The 20,327-nt window shown below is 37.2% G+C and overlaps 3 protein-coding genes across 5 annotated transcripts; 2 read left to right on the top strand and 1 right to left on the bottom strand.

The window, feature by feature from the left end:
• Positions 1-899: 899 nt before the first annotated feature.
• Positions 900-7,765, top strand: LOC145781532 (lactosylceramide 1,3-N-acetyl-beta-D-glucosaminyltransferase-like). Of its 3 annotated transcripts, XM_082593235.1 has the most exons (5): positions 900-1,289; positions 2,137-2,170; positions 3,934-4,042; positions 4,248-4,470; positions 5,041-7,764. In XM_082593235.1, the coding sequence occupies exons 1-5, from the start codon at positions 1,219-1,221 to the stop codon at positions 5,669-5,671; spliced, it is 1,068 nt and encodes a 355-aa protein (XP_082449361.1). In that variant the 5' UTR covers positions 900-1,218; the 3' UTR covers positions 5,672-7,764. The 3 variants fall into 3 exon arrangements, with proteins under 3 accessions (XP_082449361.1, XP_082449362.1, XP_082449363.1); XM_082593236.1 differs by lacking the exon at positions 2,137-2,170 and having other exon boundaries at positions 5,041-7,765; XM_082593237.1 differs by lacking the exons at positions 900-1,289; positions 2,137-2,170 and adding an exon at positions 2,181-2,198 and having other exon boundaries at positions 5,041-7,763.
• On the bottom strand, positions 7,036-14,130 carry LOC145781516 (beta-1,3-galactosyltransferase 5-like). The gene is made up of 4 exons (XM_082593234.1): positions 13,999-14,130; positions 11,939-12,159; positions 9,516-9,735; positions 7,036-8,881 (listed from the first exon to the last, which is right to left on the bottom strand). Exons 1-4 carry the CDS (start codon positions 14,094-14,096, stop codon positions 8,311-8,313), a joined length of 1,110 nt encoding a protein of 369 aa, XP_082449360.1. The 5' UTR covers positions 14,097-14,130; the 3' UTR covers positions 7,036-8,310.
• Positions 14,131-14,670: 540 nt separating this feature from the next.
• LOC145766487 (uncharacterized) lies at positions 14,671-17,818 on the top strand. The gene is made up of 2 exons (XM_082578216.1): positions 14,671-16,539; positions 17,780-17,818. The coding sequence occupies exons 1-2, from the start codon at positions 14,671-14,673 to the stop codon at positions 17,816-17,818; spliced, it is 1,908 nt and encodes a 635-aa protein (XP_082434342.1).
• Positions 17,819-20,327: the final 2,509 nt, after the last annotated feature.

The following is a 20,327-nucleotide window of genomic DNA, read 5'->3' as shown; positions in this document are numbered from 1 at the left end:
GAGTACTTCAACAATGAAGCTGTATCACTCTCCAGAAGTTTGGTTGGAAATTCATTTCAAAAAACTCCAAAGAAACTCCATCCCGCTCCGATACCGAAGTCACCCGCATGCCATCTAGACCATTCTCATATCATCTTCACTACATTTTTCATCATTCATGATCATCAGTTTAATATCATGCTCAAATAATAAGTTAATTAATCTAAATTCCTGTACCCATCAGTTATCTATTCCTATTCAACATCACACCACTGTCGTTGCTGCGAACACTCCATTTTACTTAAAACGATGCACTGTACATAGTATTTTGTATACGTAATATGTTTAATATGTAAATAATATGTTTAATATGTAAATAATATGTAATATGTTTAATATGTAATAATATGCTGTATGTTCATTGTTTATTCTTGAATGCTCGTGTTGTTAATTTTTCTTTTTTAAATTGGTTGTAAGGTTCAGTCGTCCCCGCATGGATTCATCAACTGGCACACCTCCAGTTGCTTTAGGTATGTGGAGCCAACTGGTTCTTCCAACTAATGCATCTACTTTAAACTGTTAGGTTTGGTGGCCGTCGCATGCACCTTTAAATTTGCATCGCATGCACGTTTTAAACTTTTGTGGTTTTGCCACCTTTTTCCTTTTGTTGGTTTTGTTCCCGTTCACTATTTGTAACTTTATCATTGCTGTTGTTTTCCGACAAAGAAAAAAAATAAATTGAATTGAAAAAACAAACTGAACTATGCTCCAACGGTCCTCCTTAATGTAGCTTACTTCATGACTGTAGGATATTGCAATGTTTATTGCAATAAAATGCTTTTATTTGGTCACAATGGGCGTCAACAGTTACACCAAATTTAAGTAAACACTTGCAACAACAAAAGATTACAGAAAGTGGATGCTAAAATGCTCAGTTGCACATAGGAAGTGGTAGTTGAGCTTAAGTAAAATACAGTAAATAAAAGAGTGCCTAATAGCTGTTTGATTTGTTTTTAACCCGAGAAAGCTATCAGCTCTACTGATGTGTGCTTGATTGATATTTTAAAAATTAACTTGGCCTAGGCCTACTATAGCCTAGTAGAATAACTGATATTGTTAGAAATAAAGCATTTCGGTTATCAATGAAGCAGATTCGTGTTTGCACGGTTCTTCAAAAATACAGCATGTTGTGACAGGATTGTGTTTGAGTTTCGAGAAACAAATTACAAAAGAAAAGTTATGAAAAGAACTTTTTATTTAAAATGGATTTTGGCATTTACTTTTTTGGGATGTTCAGCATTTCTCACAAGGTATGTAAAACAACATGGTTGTAAACAATTATTCTATTTTGTGCTATAGAAACATAGTTTTGTTACAAGTATAGGCCTTCTTCAGTGAAGGTTTTGATACTAAGCAGCTTGATTTTTGTACCTGCTCCTTTTCTTGTAAAGCCTGGGAAACGTCGTCAACATGAGGTGTTAAAAGTATTCATCCACGGTCCCAAAGGCTTTTATGACAATTACTAAAATTAATCACTTACTGTACTTCAATGGATTATTTTGAAACATCTATAAACATGTAATTGCCTACGACAAAAAATTTAGGATGTTGAAGTGAAAACACCGAAATGGCATCACAGAAATGTTGTTCTCCTTTTTCTGCCACATTTGTTCATCTCATTTAATGTAGGCCTACTGTACTAATTTCTCGTTAAACTTGTACTTTTTCAAATAAAACACAGATTGCATTGTCGCATGCCGGTGTGATTTGCACGTTTGAGCTCACATAAAGCACACGAATTAAATGAGAAATGCAGTTCTAACACCCCTCCAAAAATGGTTAAAAAATAATAATCTCGTACCTCAAAATGTTAGTTAAACTTAAAAGACCGGTAAAACAAGCATAACTTTTAAGCCATTTAAAAATTACGGTAACCTTAATGATTTAGCATCTACGCACCCCTGAAAACAGGTGCTTCCTTGGTGGTAGCCTACATGCAACTCTGATTTGCTCAGCTACGGTTACCCCTTTTTTGGTGAAAAAAGTTTCCTACTGATTAAGTCTGTATTTAACTCATAAATTTGAAATTCAGCTAAGTTGCCCATCTGTCTAGCTAGGTAAACTTTGCATGACGACATAATGTATCTTGTTTTTCAGTTTATATGTTAACGAACTTTCGGGCATGGAAGAAGTGAGTGATATGTCAATCATAAAATCATGTAAAGTTGTTATTGAGTTGCATGAGTGATGTATATTCAGGAATGGAAGTCGTTAGTCAAAAAGCAATGACTATTTCACTATTCGATAGTGCCCAAAATAGCAATGACTTTCCGCTATCGATACTAAAAAAAGCAATTACTAAAAATAACCAAAAAAAAATAAAACAAGCAACCAGCAAACTTAAAAACAAAATACGCAAACTCGAAAAAAAACAAGCCCAGACCTGCGGAAAAACCGCAAGGTTGGCAATACTGTTAAAGACTCTCACTGGCATGCTTTTTCTGAACTGTGTTGACGCAAAATTTTCCTTAATCCTGTAAAGTTCGAAAACCGGAAGGGGACTAGGTCGGATATTAATCCAAAATTAAATCTCGTTAATTCATTTTGACGACGAAGTAGCCTGCGGTAAATGAACAACAAAAAATTATTAGCAGTTCTCCCAAGTTAAATATCGATTTGTGAAAAACGAATAATGATTTCGTTGCTTGCATAAAAAAGCAGTGAATAACGCGCATTCGATATTTATTTAAAAAAAATGAGTATAAGCATTCGATATTCAGAGAGCAACGAATAACGCTATCGAATAGTGACAACTAGTCGTTAGCCTACTTCCAACCCTGTGAGCGTGTATACTAACATATATATACCTACCAAGCGTTATTCTTTTCACCACCATTATGCGAAACCTTTCTTGAATAGAAAGTCCCAAATATGAATAGCCTTGATGTTGTGCAATGAAAAGCATAAACTGCAATCGATGATCATTCAAGTGATCACTAATGAGGGCAATCCCTACTAGAGAAAGTTTTTTGTATTGAAAAAGTGAGAAATTGTACCTATTTTTAACCCTTCGATTGCACAAAACCGAGTTCACTCACACCTGTGACTTTACCTTGCATATTTAGTCCGCCCGGTTATCTCAGTGAAGCGACCAACTTTGCACACGAATAAATCTCAAGATCGAGTGGTGCTGGTTCAGCTTTCAGAGCATGCGCTTTTGCAACGCATTCTAGGACTGCTCTCCATTCAGCGGCACTAGTTTATGGATTAAATCACTGACAGCAAGAGGAAATTGCACTCTGTCATTCTCGGTCACCAGCCCTGTGTCAGGGGTTCAAAGCATCTACAAGTGTGCGAAGCTGCCTGGAATGACCTACCAAAGTCTTTGGCAGTCCGAGGATAAAGATTCAAACCAACCGACTGGACAAATGGTAATCTGTGGAAAATCTATAAACTCCACCTTGCAAATGATGCTTATCAACTGTAATTGCAGTTAATGCTACTGCATAACATAGAGAACGCTGGAAAAACTACAAACTGAGCAATAAGCATCTAGTTTAGTTCATCAAAGCCCGCACCGGCGATAATACTGTAGTAGTAGTTATAGTAGAAGATGCTATCGAGCAGCTTTACAGCCCTGCTATGACTCGGTAATAAAATACTGTTAAAGTTTTTTTTGGAGAGAGATTGGTGGTTTTTAACATGGTTTTTAAAGTAGTGCACAATCAAAATATTCATCCTGAAAAGTACACGATTGGTTGTTGGAAGTCTACAGATAAGTTGAATTATTTTATTAAATTAACCGATTTGCAATTAGGCTACTGTGTCGTTTGTTTGTTGCGCCTACGACAGTGAAGCAGAACAGTCTGATTTTGTGGATTTCTGTGCAACAAAACGATGTATTTTATTACTATTTATCTGCACGGTGAAAATTATTGTACCTGTTCCTTTCAGGAAGAAGTTTTAACTCAATGTAGAAGACGAAGACCAAAAATAAGATACGTGAAAGTTCCTACCATTTTAAATACCAGTTGCTCTGGCAACCCATGCATGGAAACAAAAAGTAAGAATAGGCTACAGTAAACTACCAAGGAGAAATTCTATCAAATAAAATGCAGTTTGAAAGCTAAGATTCTAAGGTTTGAAGCGTTTTACACAGCAGACGCAACCAGAGCTGAATTTTAGCCACAAAGGAATATAATGTAGAAAAAGATAAATTTTTACATCGACAATTTAAATGCGTCTTCACGGTAATTTTTTTATTTTAGAGATAAACTGGAGAATGGTGACGTTCGTCAAATCGGTGCCAGGAAACTTTGTCTATCGTGATGTCGTCCGGCGCACGTGGGCAGCAATAAGTTTTCTCGAAGGAGCAAGATTTTACACAATTTTTGTCATCGGAAAGACAGATAGAAAAGCGCAAGCTTTGATAGAAGAAGAGCATAAAAGATATGGCGACATCTTACAACTAAATTTAAACGAAATTTACAGGTGATTGAATGTTAGGAAAAGCTGGGATTGAATGTTAGGAAAAGCTGAATATATTGCCTGGCAAAAGCATTCGTTCCCAATTAGAGATTACCTAGGCCAGTGTTCTTCATACTTTTTGTGGTAGCCTACACTTTTTTATAATTTTCAAGAATTCTCCTATAACCTACCTGGAGTTTGTACATCGTAGGTAAATGTTTTTTTGAGCTCGAAAAAAATACAGCTATAAAAACGAGCACTAGGGGTTCGTGGTGATAAACTATTAAATTGTTTTACAATTAATCGAACCAAACTCTAAAAAGATGTAAAGTTTGTTATTTTTGGTTGATTCGAATCCTTTGAGGCAAAGTGTCTGCATTTACCATCAAAAACATTTTAAATGTAGCATGATGTTTGCTTTCAGGAGAGGCAAAGATCAATTTCGAATAAAGTAAACATTATGTTGAAAAGCTTGGGAGCCTCTGGGCAAAAAGAAGTTCGAAATAACAAGTTTTTTATGTCCAAGCTATTCAATTAGATGTCTCGCACAAAAAGTTTTTACAATCTAGAACTAGTTTTAATTTTACTTTTCAGAAACGTCGTTTACAAAAGTCTTGCTGGTATGCAATGGGCCGTTGAGAATCTTTCAGAAAATGATTATTATTCTTCCGCTGATGATGACTGCATAGTAAACATGGGATTACTCCAGGAGAATGTGGAAGGTTTTAAGAAGATGGTAGATCAACAACAATGGTCTGACTACCCGCTGATATGCATGCACATGAAGCGGGTTGATTGGGGTCCAATACGGATGCAACTGAGCAAGTACAACGTTTCTTTTGACGAGTACAAGTGGCCTTACTACCCCGACTTTTGTCTAGGTGGAATGTACACGACAACAGTAAAGCTTGCTCATCAACTATGGAACTTGTCTCGCATTGAAAAACCGTTGAGTATGGACGACGTTTGGATAACAGGAATTTTGAGAGAAAAACTCGGTATGCCCTGGCAAATGGTTGTATCCGTCAATCCAGCGGTTGCTAGACATGACTATGTGTACTCGGTAAGAACTATAGAAACCACGAGAAAAGCGATGGTGGAAGACTGGAAGAAAGTATATCCCAAGTTTCGGCACAAAGAATCCTGTGTTTGTGACAACAATATGATAAAAGTTGATGACGTCAAGGTAATCAAGAAACCGGAAGAAGCAGCCGATATTTGGTAAAGCAAATTGAATGGACACGAATTGGATTACCTTTCATATCTTGATTGAGTTTTTTGTTCTGCAAGCGTTATTGACTGTTTGCGACGTACCACATCCACTAGGTTGAATGTTTTAACCGAAAAAGTAGACATGATAACGTGCGACTAGCATTTAATTTCAAAGATCTGAAAGTTTATTTATAATGTTACGCAAATCGGCTACTTTCCAACTTTCCAGAACTAACACCCAATAAGAAATTAAGTTCCGCACACACCGAGAGTGCGATTGGCAGATTTTATATGCTAACATTGATCGCGTTTGTATCGGAACGATGGAGCGTTTAAAACCACTTTAAAAACATAAGGCAACATTTTTGGATGTATTCCAATCCAAAAAGAACATTTAAACTGTTTGTAAGGTTTTTATTCACATTTGTTTTTGTTGCAATTAAGTGTTATCCTAGTGTTTTTACAATATGAAGGGGTAACAACGTTTACTTGTCTCTGTGTAAACGTGCGTAAAGGTTGTCGGCTACATAGCCGATTGGTAAGAGCCCTGGTACGACGCTCGGAAGGCCGCCAGTTCGACACCGCTCGGAGCCTGCGCTGTGTCTTTGGCGAGATGCTTAATGGCATACCGGAAGGTGTACACGAACATTATCCTTTTTTGTCGACTCTTCAACTAAAGCCTGATTCAGGCATGTTTTCGTGATGATGTTTATTGTAAAATTGTTTAGTGTTTTTATTTATTTATAAAACTGATTAATATGCTAAATGGCGCACTAAAGTATCCTTCCAGTTTTTATTTGCTTTGATGACTGTAGTTTTACATATTCTGCAATGTTTTGCTTCCAACCGTCGTAAGCTTTGTTGATATGTTGTCCCCATCGGCTCTGCAAATCGGATTGTAGTGAGAATTGCTTATGCAAGTATTTGTATTGATTTATAAAAGATTTTTGAAAGGTGAAAGACCTATTATTTTATTTACCTATGTTAATTTTATAATCTCTTTTGCTTTACCTATATTGTTTTCATAATCTTTACGTGCGTGTAGAATATTTTCCTACGTATTAAATAATATAGTATATTTGAGTATAACAAACTAAGTGATTCTTATAGAATTTCTGTAGAAGACAAATTCAAGATCCCTGATTGACGTTACAAATAACTTTGCAAGGTTGTTATCATAATTTTCTATTGATGACTTGTTGCTTGGAAACATAGCATCAGCATAACTGCTTTGCACAGTTGTAGATTACGATCAGCTTTTATTTTCGGAACGATTGCATGTAAAGCGTAGAATTTTTGGCATACAATGCTAATGAACATAGTTCACTTTTATGACCACACTGTGCGCAACAAAACATTTTTTTAAATTGAAAAATGTTAAGTTTTCAATTGAGGGACTGTTCAAATATCATATGATTACGCCCCTATGTGACGCCAACTAAGACATATCTTGTTAACTTAAATGACGAAACACTGTGGAACCGGAAGTCTCATAAAGTGCGTGTGTCACGTGATATCTTAAACAGATCTTTAATGTTTTATCCATATTTTGTAGCAATTCAATGTTTGTTACCACTGTTTCCTATCTAAAAAATATGCTATAATATTTTTTCTCTAAAACAGGATTTGTTCTGGTTAGTTTTGAACAAGACTATCGCAAGACGCATAACAAGCAAGCTGAGGTAATCAAAACTATTTCTACAAAGAATGGTGTGTGATAGATGAGAGGTCAAATTAAACAATGTCCGGCGTGCGTACACCTAATCAGTAATCACGCATCAGGTAATCACGTTGGGCTATGTTGTAGTTAGGGGCCAGAGCCCTTTTCAACTTCTCGAAGCGACCAGCGGAATCCATACCTATACCTATGGACTTTATATGCATTGGAATAAAAACCTCTATGCAGCCTATCATGCCAAATTTTTTCGGTGATAAACTTTGCAACTTGCCAAACGACATTATTGTTTATCACAATCGTAGCCGGTAGTTCAATTGATATTTACCAGAACAAATTCTGTTTGATCATACTACTCTTAATATTACATTTAATATATAATTACTCAAATGCACATTTGTATGTTTGATCTCATGTCATATAATGAGAAAATACAGTATATTCATCATAATTAATAACAGCTTGTTCTTTTGTCAGTTACGTGTTGCAATAGGATTAAGTTTGCAAACTTATTCCTTCCGTTTCTCCTTTGTTAGAAAAGTTTTCACAGATATGCTTGCAATAGAAAACGCAATATCAACATTTCTTCAAGCAGTCTTTAACGTTGTTTTGAGACTCAAAACAGTTCGCATAGGTAGCCTACGTTGTTTGAATGCAATCCATTTGTTAGGAGTGCACACAGTGTACCTTTGTGGGCTTAATCTCAATTCACTAACCAAGCTCATCGGGACGCAAGTGTACACCAGTGGTTCCCCAATTCTTTTTGACCCAGGCCCTACTTTTTTTTTACATCCCAAGCCCACAGAATATAGTATAATGTGCTTAGAGCTCTTTTTCCTGCTGGATTGTTTGTTCATTCCGAATGTTGATAAATACTTTCACAATTCGACTGCTTTTTGAATGTACATCTAGATTATAGAACGTACAATTCGCAATTCACAGAAATTCGTAAAGTACATACAATGAGATGCTGCAAGTCAGTCCGAAACACACCTGCAGTAAGGCAAATTATTAAACTTTTTTAAAATTTGTTTCCATTCCTTGGTAAAGAAGTTTACAGTATTTTCAGACATTCTTTGATATTGAGCATGGTAGTGATGGGCTGGAATGGGTTGAACATTTAAAATCATTTCTGCGCTCATTCCAATCTTCATACGTAAAATTCCTGTTATCCATACATCATCTCTACTCAGCAGCTCTTCTGTTCTGGAGGCGTCATAAAGAAGATGAGCAACTTTGACGGTGGTTACGTACATCCCTCCAATACAAAACTTTGGATAGTAGGGCCACTTGTATTGACGTCTGGAAACGTAGTCTTTGCTTGTTGGCTTGCGGTTTGGATATACTGTGAACCTGATGCCTGCCATGCATATTATAGGGAACTCAGGCCAATGCCGTTTTGTGTAAAACTCAATATACTTGTCGATAGTCTTTTGAACTCCACCAAGATCTATCAGATAGTCTCCATCGACAGAAGCGTACAGAAAATCATTAGGGAGATTGTCAGCAGCCCATTGCATTCCAGCTAGTGTTTTCCTCGCCACAATTCTGCAAAATAAAGCCTACTGGCAATACCTGAATAATTTGAAGAAATATAAAACACCAAGATAAACATAATTTTATGGGCTTTGTTTTTGTGAAAATATTGTCACTGATTGTGAGAATGAAATCCAGTCAAAATATCTTACTTTCGATATAAATGTAAATCAAACAATTACATTGATCAAAAAATGAGAAGTATTGACTTTTAAGTTCTTTTTATACATATTCGCAATTAAATTAGTTGGTCAAGTACAAAACAATTTTAGTTGACTGCTCAAAATCGCAACTGTGCGAGTCCTTTTGTTTTGTGGCTGAAATTTTTAAGTGTTGGCATAGCTCTGTATCTCTAGGTGGCCATGGTATGGGCTATACTTGTTCAATCGTGGTTAGAGGCGGCCATGCCACTCTCCTAACCAAAGCTCATTCTCCGCCTCTAAATCCATCATTTTCCGCATATCCATTTATTTGAGTGCTTTTTGAAAAAAATGTTGCTTGTACTGTTGTTTATGCTATAGGCCTACAGGGTAATATGCACCGATATCCTTAGTCATATAATGAGGTTACAAAGTAACTAATAAAACGTACCGTAATAAAACAAATACTTAATTTAACTTTTATTTCTAACTCATTCCAAACTCACTGTGCTTCTTTTTTATCAATTTGCAGAATGTCTCCGTATTTTCTGCTCTCTTCGACAATCTTAGTTTGAGTATTTGGCCCGACAGCACCAAGTATAAAGATTGTTCGGAATAGGCCACCGTTTAAATATCTGTAAGAACCCCACGTGCGACGAATTATCTTTCTTTGTTCAAAGTTGTAGGCATGCGACTTCACAAAGCTAACAATATTCCAATCGATTGCTAAAAAAATTAATGCATTTTTTAACTTTGTGGGAAAATTCATCAGCAACCTACAGCTTTTATAAATCTGCAAAATAACACACTGTAACCTACGTACAACCGTCGGTGAGATTTTGCAGGTTTGCGCGAACTGCTTCCTAAAAAATATAAAACTTTGCAGATCCGGTATCCGGCCAACTTTTCCGAGTGGCCCAATATACAGTACTGTAATCACCGTAGGAAGGGTTGCCAGATGTGTCTAATTTTAGTCAAAGCAAACCGGTTGGTAACTTAATAGAATCTCATCACTGCGTACAATGGAACTTGGATTGAAACAATACCAATATGTAACCTGCATACAATAGGTGCATAGCCTAGTTGTTCTCACTATGGTGTTTCCTAATGAACACGATAGCACACGACACAAAGGCAACGTTCATCACAAAGACTGGAATAAACATTTGGTTGTATTCAGGCCAAGGCCATAACTTCGCCAGTTGGGGCCACAATGCAAGTACCCAGTATGGTTTCCCAAATATTTATATGCTTTTTTTCCAGTGAAAACTCGTATAACGCTTCAATTTTTGCGTTGCTCATATATGACACACGCCTACGCAATCCGCATGGTGAGCAGTGTTTTCATGACCTCGAGTTTGCTGCAATAAATGTATCCAGTTTTTTAACCTACCGTATTGTAGCTTATGGGTTTGGGAGTGTGTTAGATGTCCCTGGAAAATCATTTTTATGATCATATGAGCAACAAGGTTGTAAACACGTTCTATGCTTGGTGAATATACAACCAATATTTTCGTAGTTTTAAGTCTGATTGGGTTACATTATGCGGATAAGTTGTTGAAAATGAATAACTGTTTTGGAGACAATCATTAACAAAAGATTTTGAGATTTTTTGGGATCTCTGAGAATAATTTGCTTTCTTGACCTTTGGGTTTGCGATAATCGGGGGGAGATCATTATTTTTGTTTGCATCTCATCTATCATTTCTATTATTCAATTCAATTCAATTTATTTTTTGTTGCTGGCGCAAACATGTACAGAACGGCAAAGTAAACATACGAATTTGACACCAACAAAAGGGAAAGATGGCAAAACCTAAAGGTTTAAAATATGCATCGATAAAACAGTGTTACCACTATCTTAAAATTGCACAGCCACCAAACCTAGAAGCGAGATAGAAAAAAAACTTTTTTTTTGTGAAAATATAGCCTACTACAATTACAATAAACACTTGCAAGTGCAATTAAACTTTATGACACAAAGAAGAAATCTAAAAGCTGACAAGTTTCCTAAACTTTTGCTTTGAGAGTCTTAAAAGCATTAAAAAAAAGTGATGGCATAAAAGACTCAGCAAGGCAAAAATTACAGGAAACCGGCTCAGTATGACCGCCGCACGAATTTAGAAAAAAATAATCAAAAGCAAGGATACGATAAAATAAAAAAAAATGCATGCATAGCCTACTATGCTCTTTTTTCTCAGTTTCTCTCTGTTTTACAAAAAAAAAACGTGCGTACAATGTTATTACCACTTGCAATAAGGGCGATTAAAACTTTAGAAAATTCAAGACCTGAAAAGTTTCTCAAACTTTGAAATTAGGTACAGTACTGTAGTCTTAAAGACAATAAGCAGGATTGACTATATATTAACATTGACCTGTCCAAAATTTTTTGAAAATCGAAACGGGACAGGGAGACAGGCTTAACTTTCCGAAATGCAAAAAGGTATTGCCGCCCTAGGGTTCATTTACAAGTATTTATTTGGCCCTCAAAGCAATTTGCATTTGACCCTTACTCTACACCTAGGCTACTTGAGAAGCAGTGCATTTAAATACAACCGCAAATATGTTTTAGGGTCACGTTTACGTTGATCTTACCTGGGTAAAAGCAAATACACTATCACAATTAACGGATTTTTAAAGACACGATTGTTTAAGGATTTTTTTGTATGGGCTGCCACTGCGAGAAATCGGCCGCCGAGAAGAAGCTCCGGTAGGCCATGCTTGGTCGCCAGAAAAAGGAGTTTAGAGGCCTGATGACTTGAAATAGCACATTACGTACATCAGATTTTTGTAAATCTTCATTTTGAAAAATGTATTTCCAGTATCTTATAACAATTAACAGTAGGCAACAGCACGTTTGGTAAGAGACAAAAAAAGGAATGTTCACTCCTGCCAATCTTGAAGAAGAATACGTTGTTGGTTTTACTCACATTTGTTTTTGAAACAGGAGTTCTTTTCACAAGTTGAATAAGTATCCGTGAAAGGAATTATCTGATATGATATTTTAGATCTGACCAGTTTGCAGTCGATGTCCTTCTCCATTGATGGGGTCAGCGTTGACATGGTGCTGTGGTTGGAGCCATTTCGTTTTAGCTGCATGTGCACTGCCTCATAGTTTATCAGCTTTTCAAAGTCCGTTTTCAAACCAGACCTATTTAAAAAAAACTAGAAGGTTTAGCCTACTCTACATATTGTCCTATTTTTAAATCTAAGTTTCAGCAAAGGAATAAAGCTGAGGCAGAGTAAGGCTATAAAAAATATCGAAAATCGAAAATATGGACTATTTTAAATTATTTGTAGTACGGTACCAAACTATAATTTAATTAATGAAAAGATAATCGATTTTCTAATTTATGGCACGTCAAGAATATAAGGGTAACAATACCAACAGAGATAGTATTAGTGAGGTCTAACGTTTTAGGTAGGGACTGCGGAAGGGTGGAGAATTTTTGGCAGAGCAGAACAGCTTTGCTTAAGATGTCGATTAATCACAACAGACGGAGTATTTGTAAAACTGCTAGCCACCTTCCTGTAACAGTATTCATTTCTGGGGCTCTAATTTATTTTCTACAAAAATATTTATTTTCATGTTTGTTTTAGGTTTTGGTCTAGTGCCAGTGCAGAAATAAAAACAACTGAACAGAACTGAGTGATAACGTGTTATTGTTGATTCTGATTCTAACTATTATAAAGAAAATTCATCTCAGTAATTCCGCAGGCCGCCACAACGATATATTGAGAAAGCAATTCCTTAGGGCAGTGCTTCTCAACCCCTGGGTCGCGACCCAAAACTGGGTCGCCGTTTCATTTGGCTGGGTCGCTGTATGATGTGGTGATGAAAGAAAAAAAAGATAATGTCTCTTGAGCAAAGTTAAAACTGCCTACCACTAATTTATTTTTCGTAATTTCCACTATTCACTCTACGCCGCAGGTTTCATCCGACGATTTTGCCACACGCATTGTGCGGTGAAGTGTACACAACAGTACACACTAGACTAGGGAATTGTAACAATTAATTGCTTCAAACATCACACCAAACAAATACAATTAATTGGTAAAATTGGACAATTATATAATTGTTTTAAACCTTATCAAATAAGAAATTAATGCATTTCCGCACTCCTTTCAAGGAAGGAAAAAGGTGCGCAAGGAAGTGAAGGAATTTCTGATAAACAAGAAGCATAACTTGGGCGAAAAGTTTTCTGATTAAAAGTGGCTTTTGTTTGTGGCATATCTTTCTGATATATTTTCGCAGCTGAACGTTTTGAATAAATCTTTGCAAGGACCAAATATAATGTTAGTCGATAGCCTATTTGAAAAACTGATTGCTTTTAAGGAAAAGCTAAAGTTGTGGAAATGGAAGATCGTGTCCCAGAAAACAGCATCATTTACTGTTTTGAATCAGTTACTGGAAGATACGGAGTTCGGCTTTAACAATGTCCAGCTTGTTATAGAAAAGCATTTGTGTTCATTGATACGAAAATTTGAGTTGATTTTCCCTAAAAATGCGAAGGATTTGGAATGGGTGCGAAATCCATTTGCTATTGACGTTGATACTCTGCATGAAAACTACCAAAGCATTTTTGGGTTTCAAGAGGAGTTTATTGACATTCTGCGCTTACTCACATCAAACAAAGGAAAAAAATTGTCTTCATCCTGAAGATGACATGAGATTGGCACTGAGCAAGATAGCTCCAAACTTTGACAAAGTTGTTGAAACAATACAAAGTCAAAACTCATATTAATGAAATTCGACATTTTGTTGTTGTGTTTAATCGTGTTATATGAGTGTAGCTCATTTTTTCATGCTACAAAAAACGTTGTGCGAAACGTAGTTTTGGAACCAGGGTCGCCAAATCTTAGCTATTAATTTAACATTAATATTTGGGTCGCCACAAATAAAGGTTGAGAAGCACTGCCTTAGGGCTTACGACATTTAACAATTGAATGCAAAAGAAGCTAAATTACTTTTGCTTATAATGCATCTTACTTTGGAAATTTTCGACTTGTCATTCTTCGAGAACATATCCACAACACGCCAATAAAAATAATCACTAAAATTTGTTTACAAAACTTAGGCTTGTGCATGGCAATCCATAAAGTAACACAAGCTACAGTCCACATCAGCTTTGAAAAAAAAGCATTATTTACATGCATATTGCACAATGTACAAATTGTACATTGTACATGACTTCTTTTTTACTGACAATAAAGCCTTTTATTTTGTCTGTTGAGAGAATAGTACGGTACAATTATACACAACACGAATAAAATAGCACCATAGCAATCTAGATAGGCTACCACGACAGACAGGAAGCAACGAAGGACTACTGTATATGAAATCAGTCATCGAGTCAGCTGCTTCCCTGTTCTTAATGTGACAAGTGTCAAGCATCGGCAAATTACATTGAAACAAGATAGGCTGATGTTCTCTCTCTTGGACTACTTCTCTCTTTTGGACTACTACTCTCTCTTGGACTACTACCTTAACGCGGTGAGAGAGTTTCAGTGCCTCGATGACCTCTAGAGCTGTACTGGCAGGAGCATCTGCTCCTGGTAGGGTCACCCATGCCAGGTTGGTCGAAAGGTAGAGGCCAGACAAAACGTAGTCCCTCGACCAGGGCAGGAGAGCCCTCTAGTCCAGTAAGACTATCTCCTAGTGATGGTGTCACAAAATCAAACCACTCTCTTCCAACCTGCCATGAGCCAGCATGGAAGCAGTACGGCTCGTGAAATCACATGGAATAATATGTCAACCACTAGTATCGCCACTAAGAGGAGGCTACCTCCGGACCCTCGCATGTCGACCAGGAGGGCACATCAGCAGACCCGGACTGATGTGACAGTTACGACCAGGGGTTTGCATCAGCAGCCTCGGACTGATGTAAGACAAGTGAACAGAGGAAACAAGAAGAAAAATAAACAAATTTTCAACCTATGCACATACAACCCAAGGACAATCAATGACTTAAACAGTCACGCACTTGAAACAATGTTCCATGAGCTCGAAAATGTGAATTGGGATGTGGTCGGCCTAGCTGAAACCAAAGTCATGAAAAGCCAAATTACAACTCATAACACTTCTAATCACAAACTGTTCCTATCAAGTAATGAAACCTCTCGATCTAACGGAGTCGGCTTCCTGGTACACAAATCCTATGCTCCCTTTGTGGAAGGATACCAACCTATTTCTGACAGACTTGCTGTGTTACGTCTTCAAGGAAAATTCTCAAAACTAGTTCTCATACAGTGCTATTTCCCTACCTCATCCCACCACGATGAGGAAGTCCAAGAACTATATGACAAAATCCAAGCTATCATTGACAACGTACCAAAAAGAGATCACCTCTTCATTATGGGAGACTTCAACTGCAAACTAGGTCAACTACATAAAACATTCCCGTCATCAATTGGAAAACACACTCTGGCGACCGCAAATACAAGAGGCGAACTACTGGGCCAGTTCTGCGTAAAAAACAACCTCCAAGTCACTAACACATGGTTCCAAAAGAAAAAGAAAATGTTGTTTACTTGGACCTCTCCTGATGGGAAGACAAAAAACCAAATAGACTTTATCCTATCACGCACCTCGTCTTCTAGACTAAACGTCCTGAACAGCTCTACCTTGAACACTCCTGACATATCAGACCACAGAATGATACGTACAAAATTTAGAATAAGCTTCTCATGGCCTCAGAAGCAGAAGCGGAAACCAATCCAGAGACCCCACCTTATGAAACAACAAGAAGTCGCTGAACACTTCCAAGTAAATTTACAAAACAGATATGCCACCTTACAGCAAATGACAGACCCAGAGTCCATACAAGAAGCTATAACCGCAGGACTACGGGAAGAATCAGAAGTTGTTCTTCCCAGATATATGCACCAAGACCAACCGAACTGGATGTCGCAACAAACTAAAAAAGCCATCCAATCTAAACACAAAATTAGAAAACAACATGGATCCTCATCTACTCAATATAAAATCGCTAAATCTGAGTCGAAGAAGCTCGTGAAAAAAGACCAAATGAAGCAATTAGAAGATAAAATCGATGAACTCAACACCTTACCTCCACACAAAATCTATTATGCTGCCATAAAGAAACTTAAAGCAAAACCTAAAAACATCAGTTGGGGAATTAAAGATGCAAAAGGAAACATCCTCACGAGCAAAAGCTGTATCCTCGAACGATGGGCAAAATTCTATGAAGAACTCTATCACGACAATCCGCAACAGATACTCATCGATGACTCTGCCTCTGACGAAATCCCATCTATTTTAAGAAGCGAAATATCTAATGCTATAAGCAACTTAAAGTATGACAAATCTCCCGGTATAGACGGCATTTACTCGGAATACCTCAAAGCAGGAGGCGAACCTCTAATCACAGCACTGCTTCATCTCTTCAATTCTATCTTAACAACGAAAAAGATACCCAGCAATTTTAAAGAAGCTCTAATAATTGTAATCTACAAGAAAGGCAATAGACTCGACTGCAGCAACTACCGTCCAATAAGTCTACTCAGTCATGTATACAAACTCTTTATCACTATCATTGCGGCACGCGTAAAAAATGACCTATATGCATCCCTCCCCCCTACACAAGCAGCCTACCAACCAGGAAGAGGAACAATCGAGCAAATCTTAGCGCTGGAACAAATCATAGAAAAGTCTATTGAATTCAACAATCCCGTTCATATCACCTTCATTGACTTCAAAAAAGCGTTTGACAGTGTTAAATTACCCTACCTTTGGCAACTTCTGGATAAAACTTCCATCAACAAAAAATACATCAACCTCTTGAAAGCAACGTACGACGATTCTAAAGCACTAATCAAAACAGACATCGGAACAACCAGACGAATTGATATTATAAAAGGTGTTAAGCAAGGAGATGTCTTGTCTGCTATCCTGTTTTGCATCGTAGCGGCTGCAATAATCTCAGAAACAGAAAATAAGTGTACAACTGGATTCACCATCGGCGGTCATGTAATATCCAACTTAAGCTACGCAGACGATATGGCCATTTTGAATAATTCTAAACTGAAAATGCAGGAATACCTAGATGCTCTGTCAAAAAATGCTGCTAAATTCGGCCTCCAAATAAATGTGTCCAAAACCAAATGTATGACAACCGACAAAACTAACAACACACTCAATCTCACTCTCTATGGAAAACAAATAGAACAAGTACCAGAATTCATATATCTTGGCCACCGACTATCCGCAACCAACGATGGAAAGACTGCAGTGCAACACCGAATTGGCTTAGGCTGGGCAGCATTTGAAAAGAACAAAAAGATTCTAACATCCAATAGACTCCCAATCAAACTGAAAGCAAAAATTTTCAACACCTACGTTTTACCAGTCGTGCTGTACGGTCTAGAATGCGTAAATTGGACATCATCAACAATGAAAAAACTCACTACCTTCCAAAATCACATCATGAGAAGCATGACCAACAAAAGGTTACTTGATCACATAAAAATAGAAGATCTTTTAACTATGACAAAACTACATCCAATTGCAGCAATAATAAAATCAAACGTTTTAAAACTGTTCGGCCACACTAAAAGATCACAATTCGGAATCAGCAAACTTTGCACAGAAGGCAAAGTAGAAGGAAAAAGAAAACGTGGCAGACAACCAAAACGATGGCAAGACAACATTCAATCATGGACCGGACTCCACTTGACGACACTGGGCGAGTTGGCTCAAAATCGCCACTCTTGGAAACAAATAAGCCATGTTGATGCGCAATCTGCCGCAGGCGGAGATAACGACTAATGATGAGGCTGATGTTCGGTGAAAAAAAGAAGTCATGTGCTGTTGCGATCCTCAATTAAAGTCTTGCGGTTTTATTTCAATATAAACTTTACTTTGGGTGTTTGAAAATCATAGAGAAAAAAGAAAACTTTTGAAATTAATAAACTCTTATAGGCTAGCAAGGGCGTTTAAATTTCAATACAACCAATAAGAGTTTAAGCCAATAAATAGTACATAAAAATTTTCAGTACAGCATTACAAAAATAATCACAATTTTAAAAAAGGAATAGGCCTATTGTTCTGTCATAGAAGAAATGGCTGAGCTGACTCTCTGACCTGTTAGGCTGCACGAAACTAGCTCAAGGTCAGTGGCGTAGCCAGGAAAACAATTTGGGGTGGCCAAATATTTGATGAATTGAAGAGAACGACAAAGTGTTTGATTTAAGACATCGCCACCTGATGTGCAGTGGTCCATCCTGGTGGGTTGAGCAAGGGGAAGATATGAAACTGGTGGGGGTTAGAGCGTGCCGAAGGCACGCGTATTCTAGGGGGGTCCGGGGGCATGCTCCCCCGGAAAAATTTTGCAAAATTACACTTAAATAATGGATTATAGCGCTTTCTGGAAACACTTTTAGGGTAATATGTGTATGAAATTTATTAGCAGAAAAACAGCTATTAACTTATTAAAGGTAGCTCTTACACACGAACGGGCAAAATCTGCGGCTAAAATTAGAGAACACCAAAAACTCAGCTACACAAAAACCCAACAGAGTAAGCCATTCTGAAATTGCTTTCACAAATTAGTTAAAAGAAACGTAAATCGAGTAAATTTTGCGCAATTTACGATTTGCAAACTTTATTGGTGTCTTTCTGTGTGTCTAAAACAAGTCCTTGGGGTGTTAACTGTTAATAGCCAGATGTCTTGGAAAACGTTATAAATTTCTACAAACTTTATTATATTTTCAACAAAGGGCTCAACTTCGGAATCCAAACTTTGAAAATTTGGGGGGGCCATAGCCCCTTTCGCCCCCCCCCTGGCTACGCCTATGCTCAAGGTGACCATGTAAATTGAGAAAGAAATTAAATGGAATGTAAATGAGAAATAATTGAGTATAAATAAGCGAATAACACAATATGTCAATAATTTTTCTTCAGATGAAATTTAACAAATCAAATCCAGGTAACGTATCGTTACAAAGTTTAAGCCCAAAATAACAATTTATGACGATTTAAATGCACATGTCACTCTTCAACTGACATAAAGCAAACAAAATTTAATTTCAATCAAAAAAAAATCGAACACTGAACATCAGCCTATATTGTTTCAACGTAATTTGCTGATGCTTGACATTTGCACATTAACAGGGAAGCAGCTGATGCATGGCTGATACAGTCTTTCGCTGCTTCCCGTCTATTGTGTTATCTAGATTGCTATGGTGCTATTTTATTCGTATTGTTCATAATTGTACCTTAGGCTACTAATACTATGCTCGCAACATACGAAATACTGTAGGCTACAAGTTTTCTCTCGCTCTCTCTGCTATAATCCTATGTTATTCTTTTACTAGCCTACGTAAAGGCAACTTCTCGTAAAAAACAATCAGTAAAAACTAGGTTGCGGTCAGCCGATGTACATTTCGCCATTAGGCTGCAATATCCAACACACAGCGGTACATTTCCATCCAAGAATTCTAGGGTAACTCGTTAAAATATACTGGATCTACTCAACAGAAAGTGGTGGAGCACAGTACACATAATACTGTGCTTATCGTCCTAACATGTAAGGCCATTTAGCTTAATTAAAAAATTAATACTGTATGAAAAGTCTGTGTAGCCTATACAGAAGGAAGATAGCTTGTCATGAAATATGCTTACACTACAGTCAAACAAATACAACAAGCTGCTGTTGTGGCTGACAAATTAATTTAAATAAAACAGGAAAACCGAGACTAATAGACTAATTCTGCATCGTTTTTTTTTTTTTAAAAATCGGCTAAAAAACTTGTTTTTGCCCTGGCTGTCACAGGCTCAAGCCGACCTTAATTTATGAAATGTGCTTTGTGGAGAGTTTTTAAATCGTAGTGTTACGTAACAAAAACAATGATCATTGTTAGATAAAAGACCAAACTCATTCAAACAAAAACCATTAGAGTCCAAAACAAGGGACATTTTAGAGTTTCTAATTTCAGCAAACTTACCGATAATTGAGCAGAAATGCAGTCCAGTTGTTGTTAGTGTTCGTGTTTATGTGTAGGCTATATCGAGCGTTTGATGTAGAGTGCAGTATAGATTGTCAGTAGAAGGGTTGTAGGCTACTCAGTGGTGGCCTTTGGGGGTGGGAAAACTGGGCAAACACTAGCAGAAAGCAGTAAGCTATCTTAAACTTTTCGAGAATGCTCTGAAGCATCCCCAGAACTTGCTGGAGACCTTGACAGTGAAGAACTTTAGACTGAAGTGCAGAGCTTAGTTGGTTGGTTTTGATTCTTTATCCTCGGACTGACAAAGCCTTGATAGCTTATTCCTGGTATTTTCACATACTTGTAGAGGCTCTT

Source organism: Aplidium turbinatum, chromosome 1 (assembly GCF_918807975.1).
Source record: "Aplidium turbinatum chromosome 1, kaAplTurb1.1, whole genome shotgun sequence".
Taxonomy (NCBI): domain Eukaryota; kingdom Metazoa; phylum Chordata; class Ascidiacea; order Aplousobranchia; family Polyclinidae; genus Aplidium; species Aplidium turbinatum.
This window is presented reverse-complemented; position numbering and strand designations above follow the sequence as displayed.

Bases quoted from the DNA above. Each gene is read 5' to 3' on its own strand.
- LOC145781532 (XM_082593235.1), top strand. From the start codon at position 1,219: ATGAAAAGAACTTTTTATTTAAAATGGATTTTGGCATTTACTTTTTTG. The intron at 2,171-3,933 runs GTGAGTGATATG...TGTTCCTTTCAG, and splicing joins AACTTTCGGGCATGGAAGAA to GAAGAAGTTTTAACTCAATG. The intron at 4,043-4,247 runs GTAAGAATAGGC...TTTTTATTTTAG, and splicing joins CCCATGCATGGAAACAAAAA to AGATAAACTGGAGAATGGTG.
- LOC145781516 (XM_082593234.1), bottom strand. From the start codon at position 14,096: ATGCACAAGCCTAAGTTTTGTAAACAAATTTTAGTGATTATTTTTATT. The intron at 12,160-13,998 runs GTAAGATGCATT...TTTTTTAAATAG, and splicing joins ACAAGTCGAAAATTTCCAAA to GTCTGGTTTGAAAACGGACT. The intron at 8,882-9,515 runs GTGAGTTTGGAA...TTTATTTTGCAG, and splicing joins ATTGATAAAAAAGAAGCACA to AATTGTGGCGAGGAAAACAC.
- LOC145766487 (XM_082578216.1), top strand. From the start codon at position 14,671: ATGGTGTCACAAAATCAAACCACTCTCTTCCAACCTGCCATGAGCCAG. The intron at 16,540-17,779 runs GTATACAAACTC...AATCTGCCGCAG, and splicing joins CAATAAGTCTACTCAGTCAT to GCGGAGATAACGACTAATGA.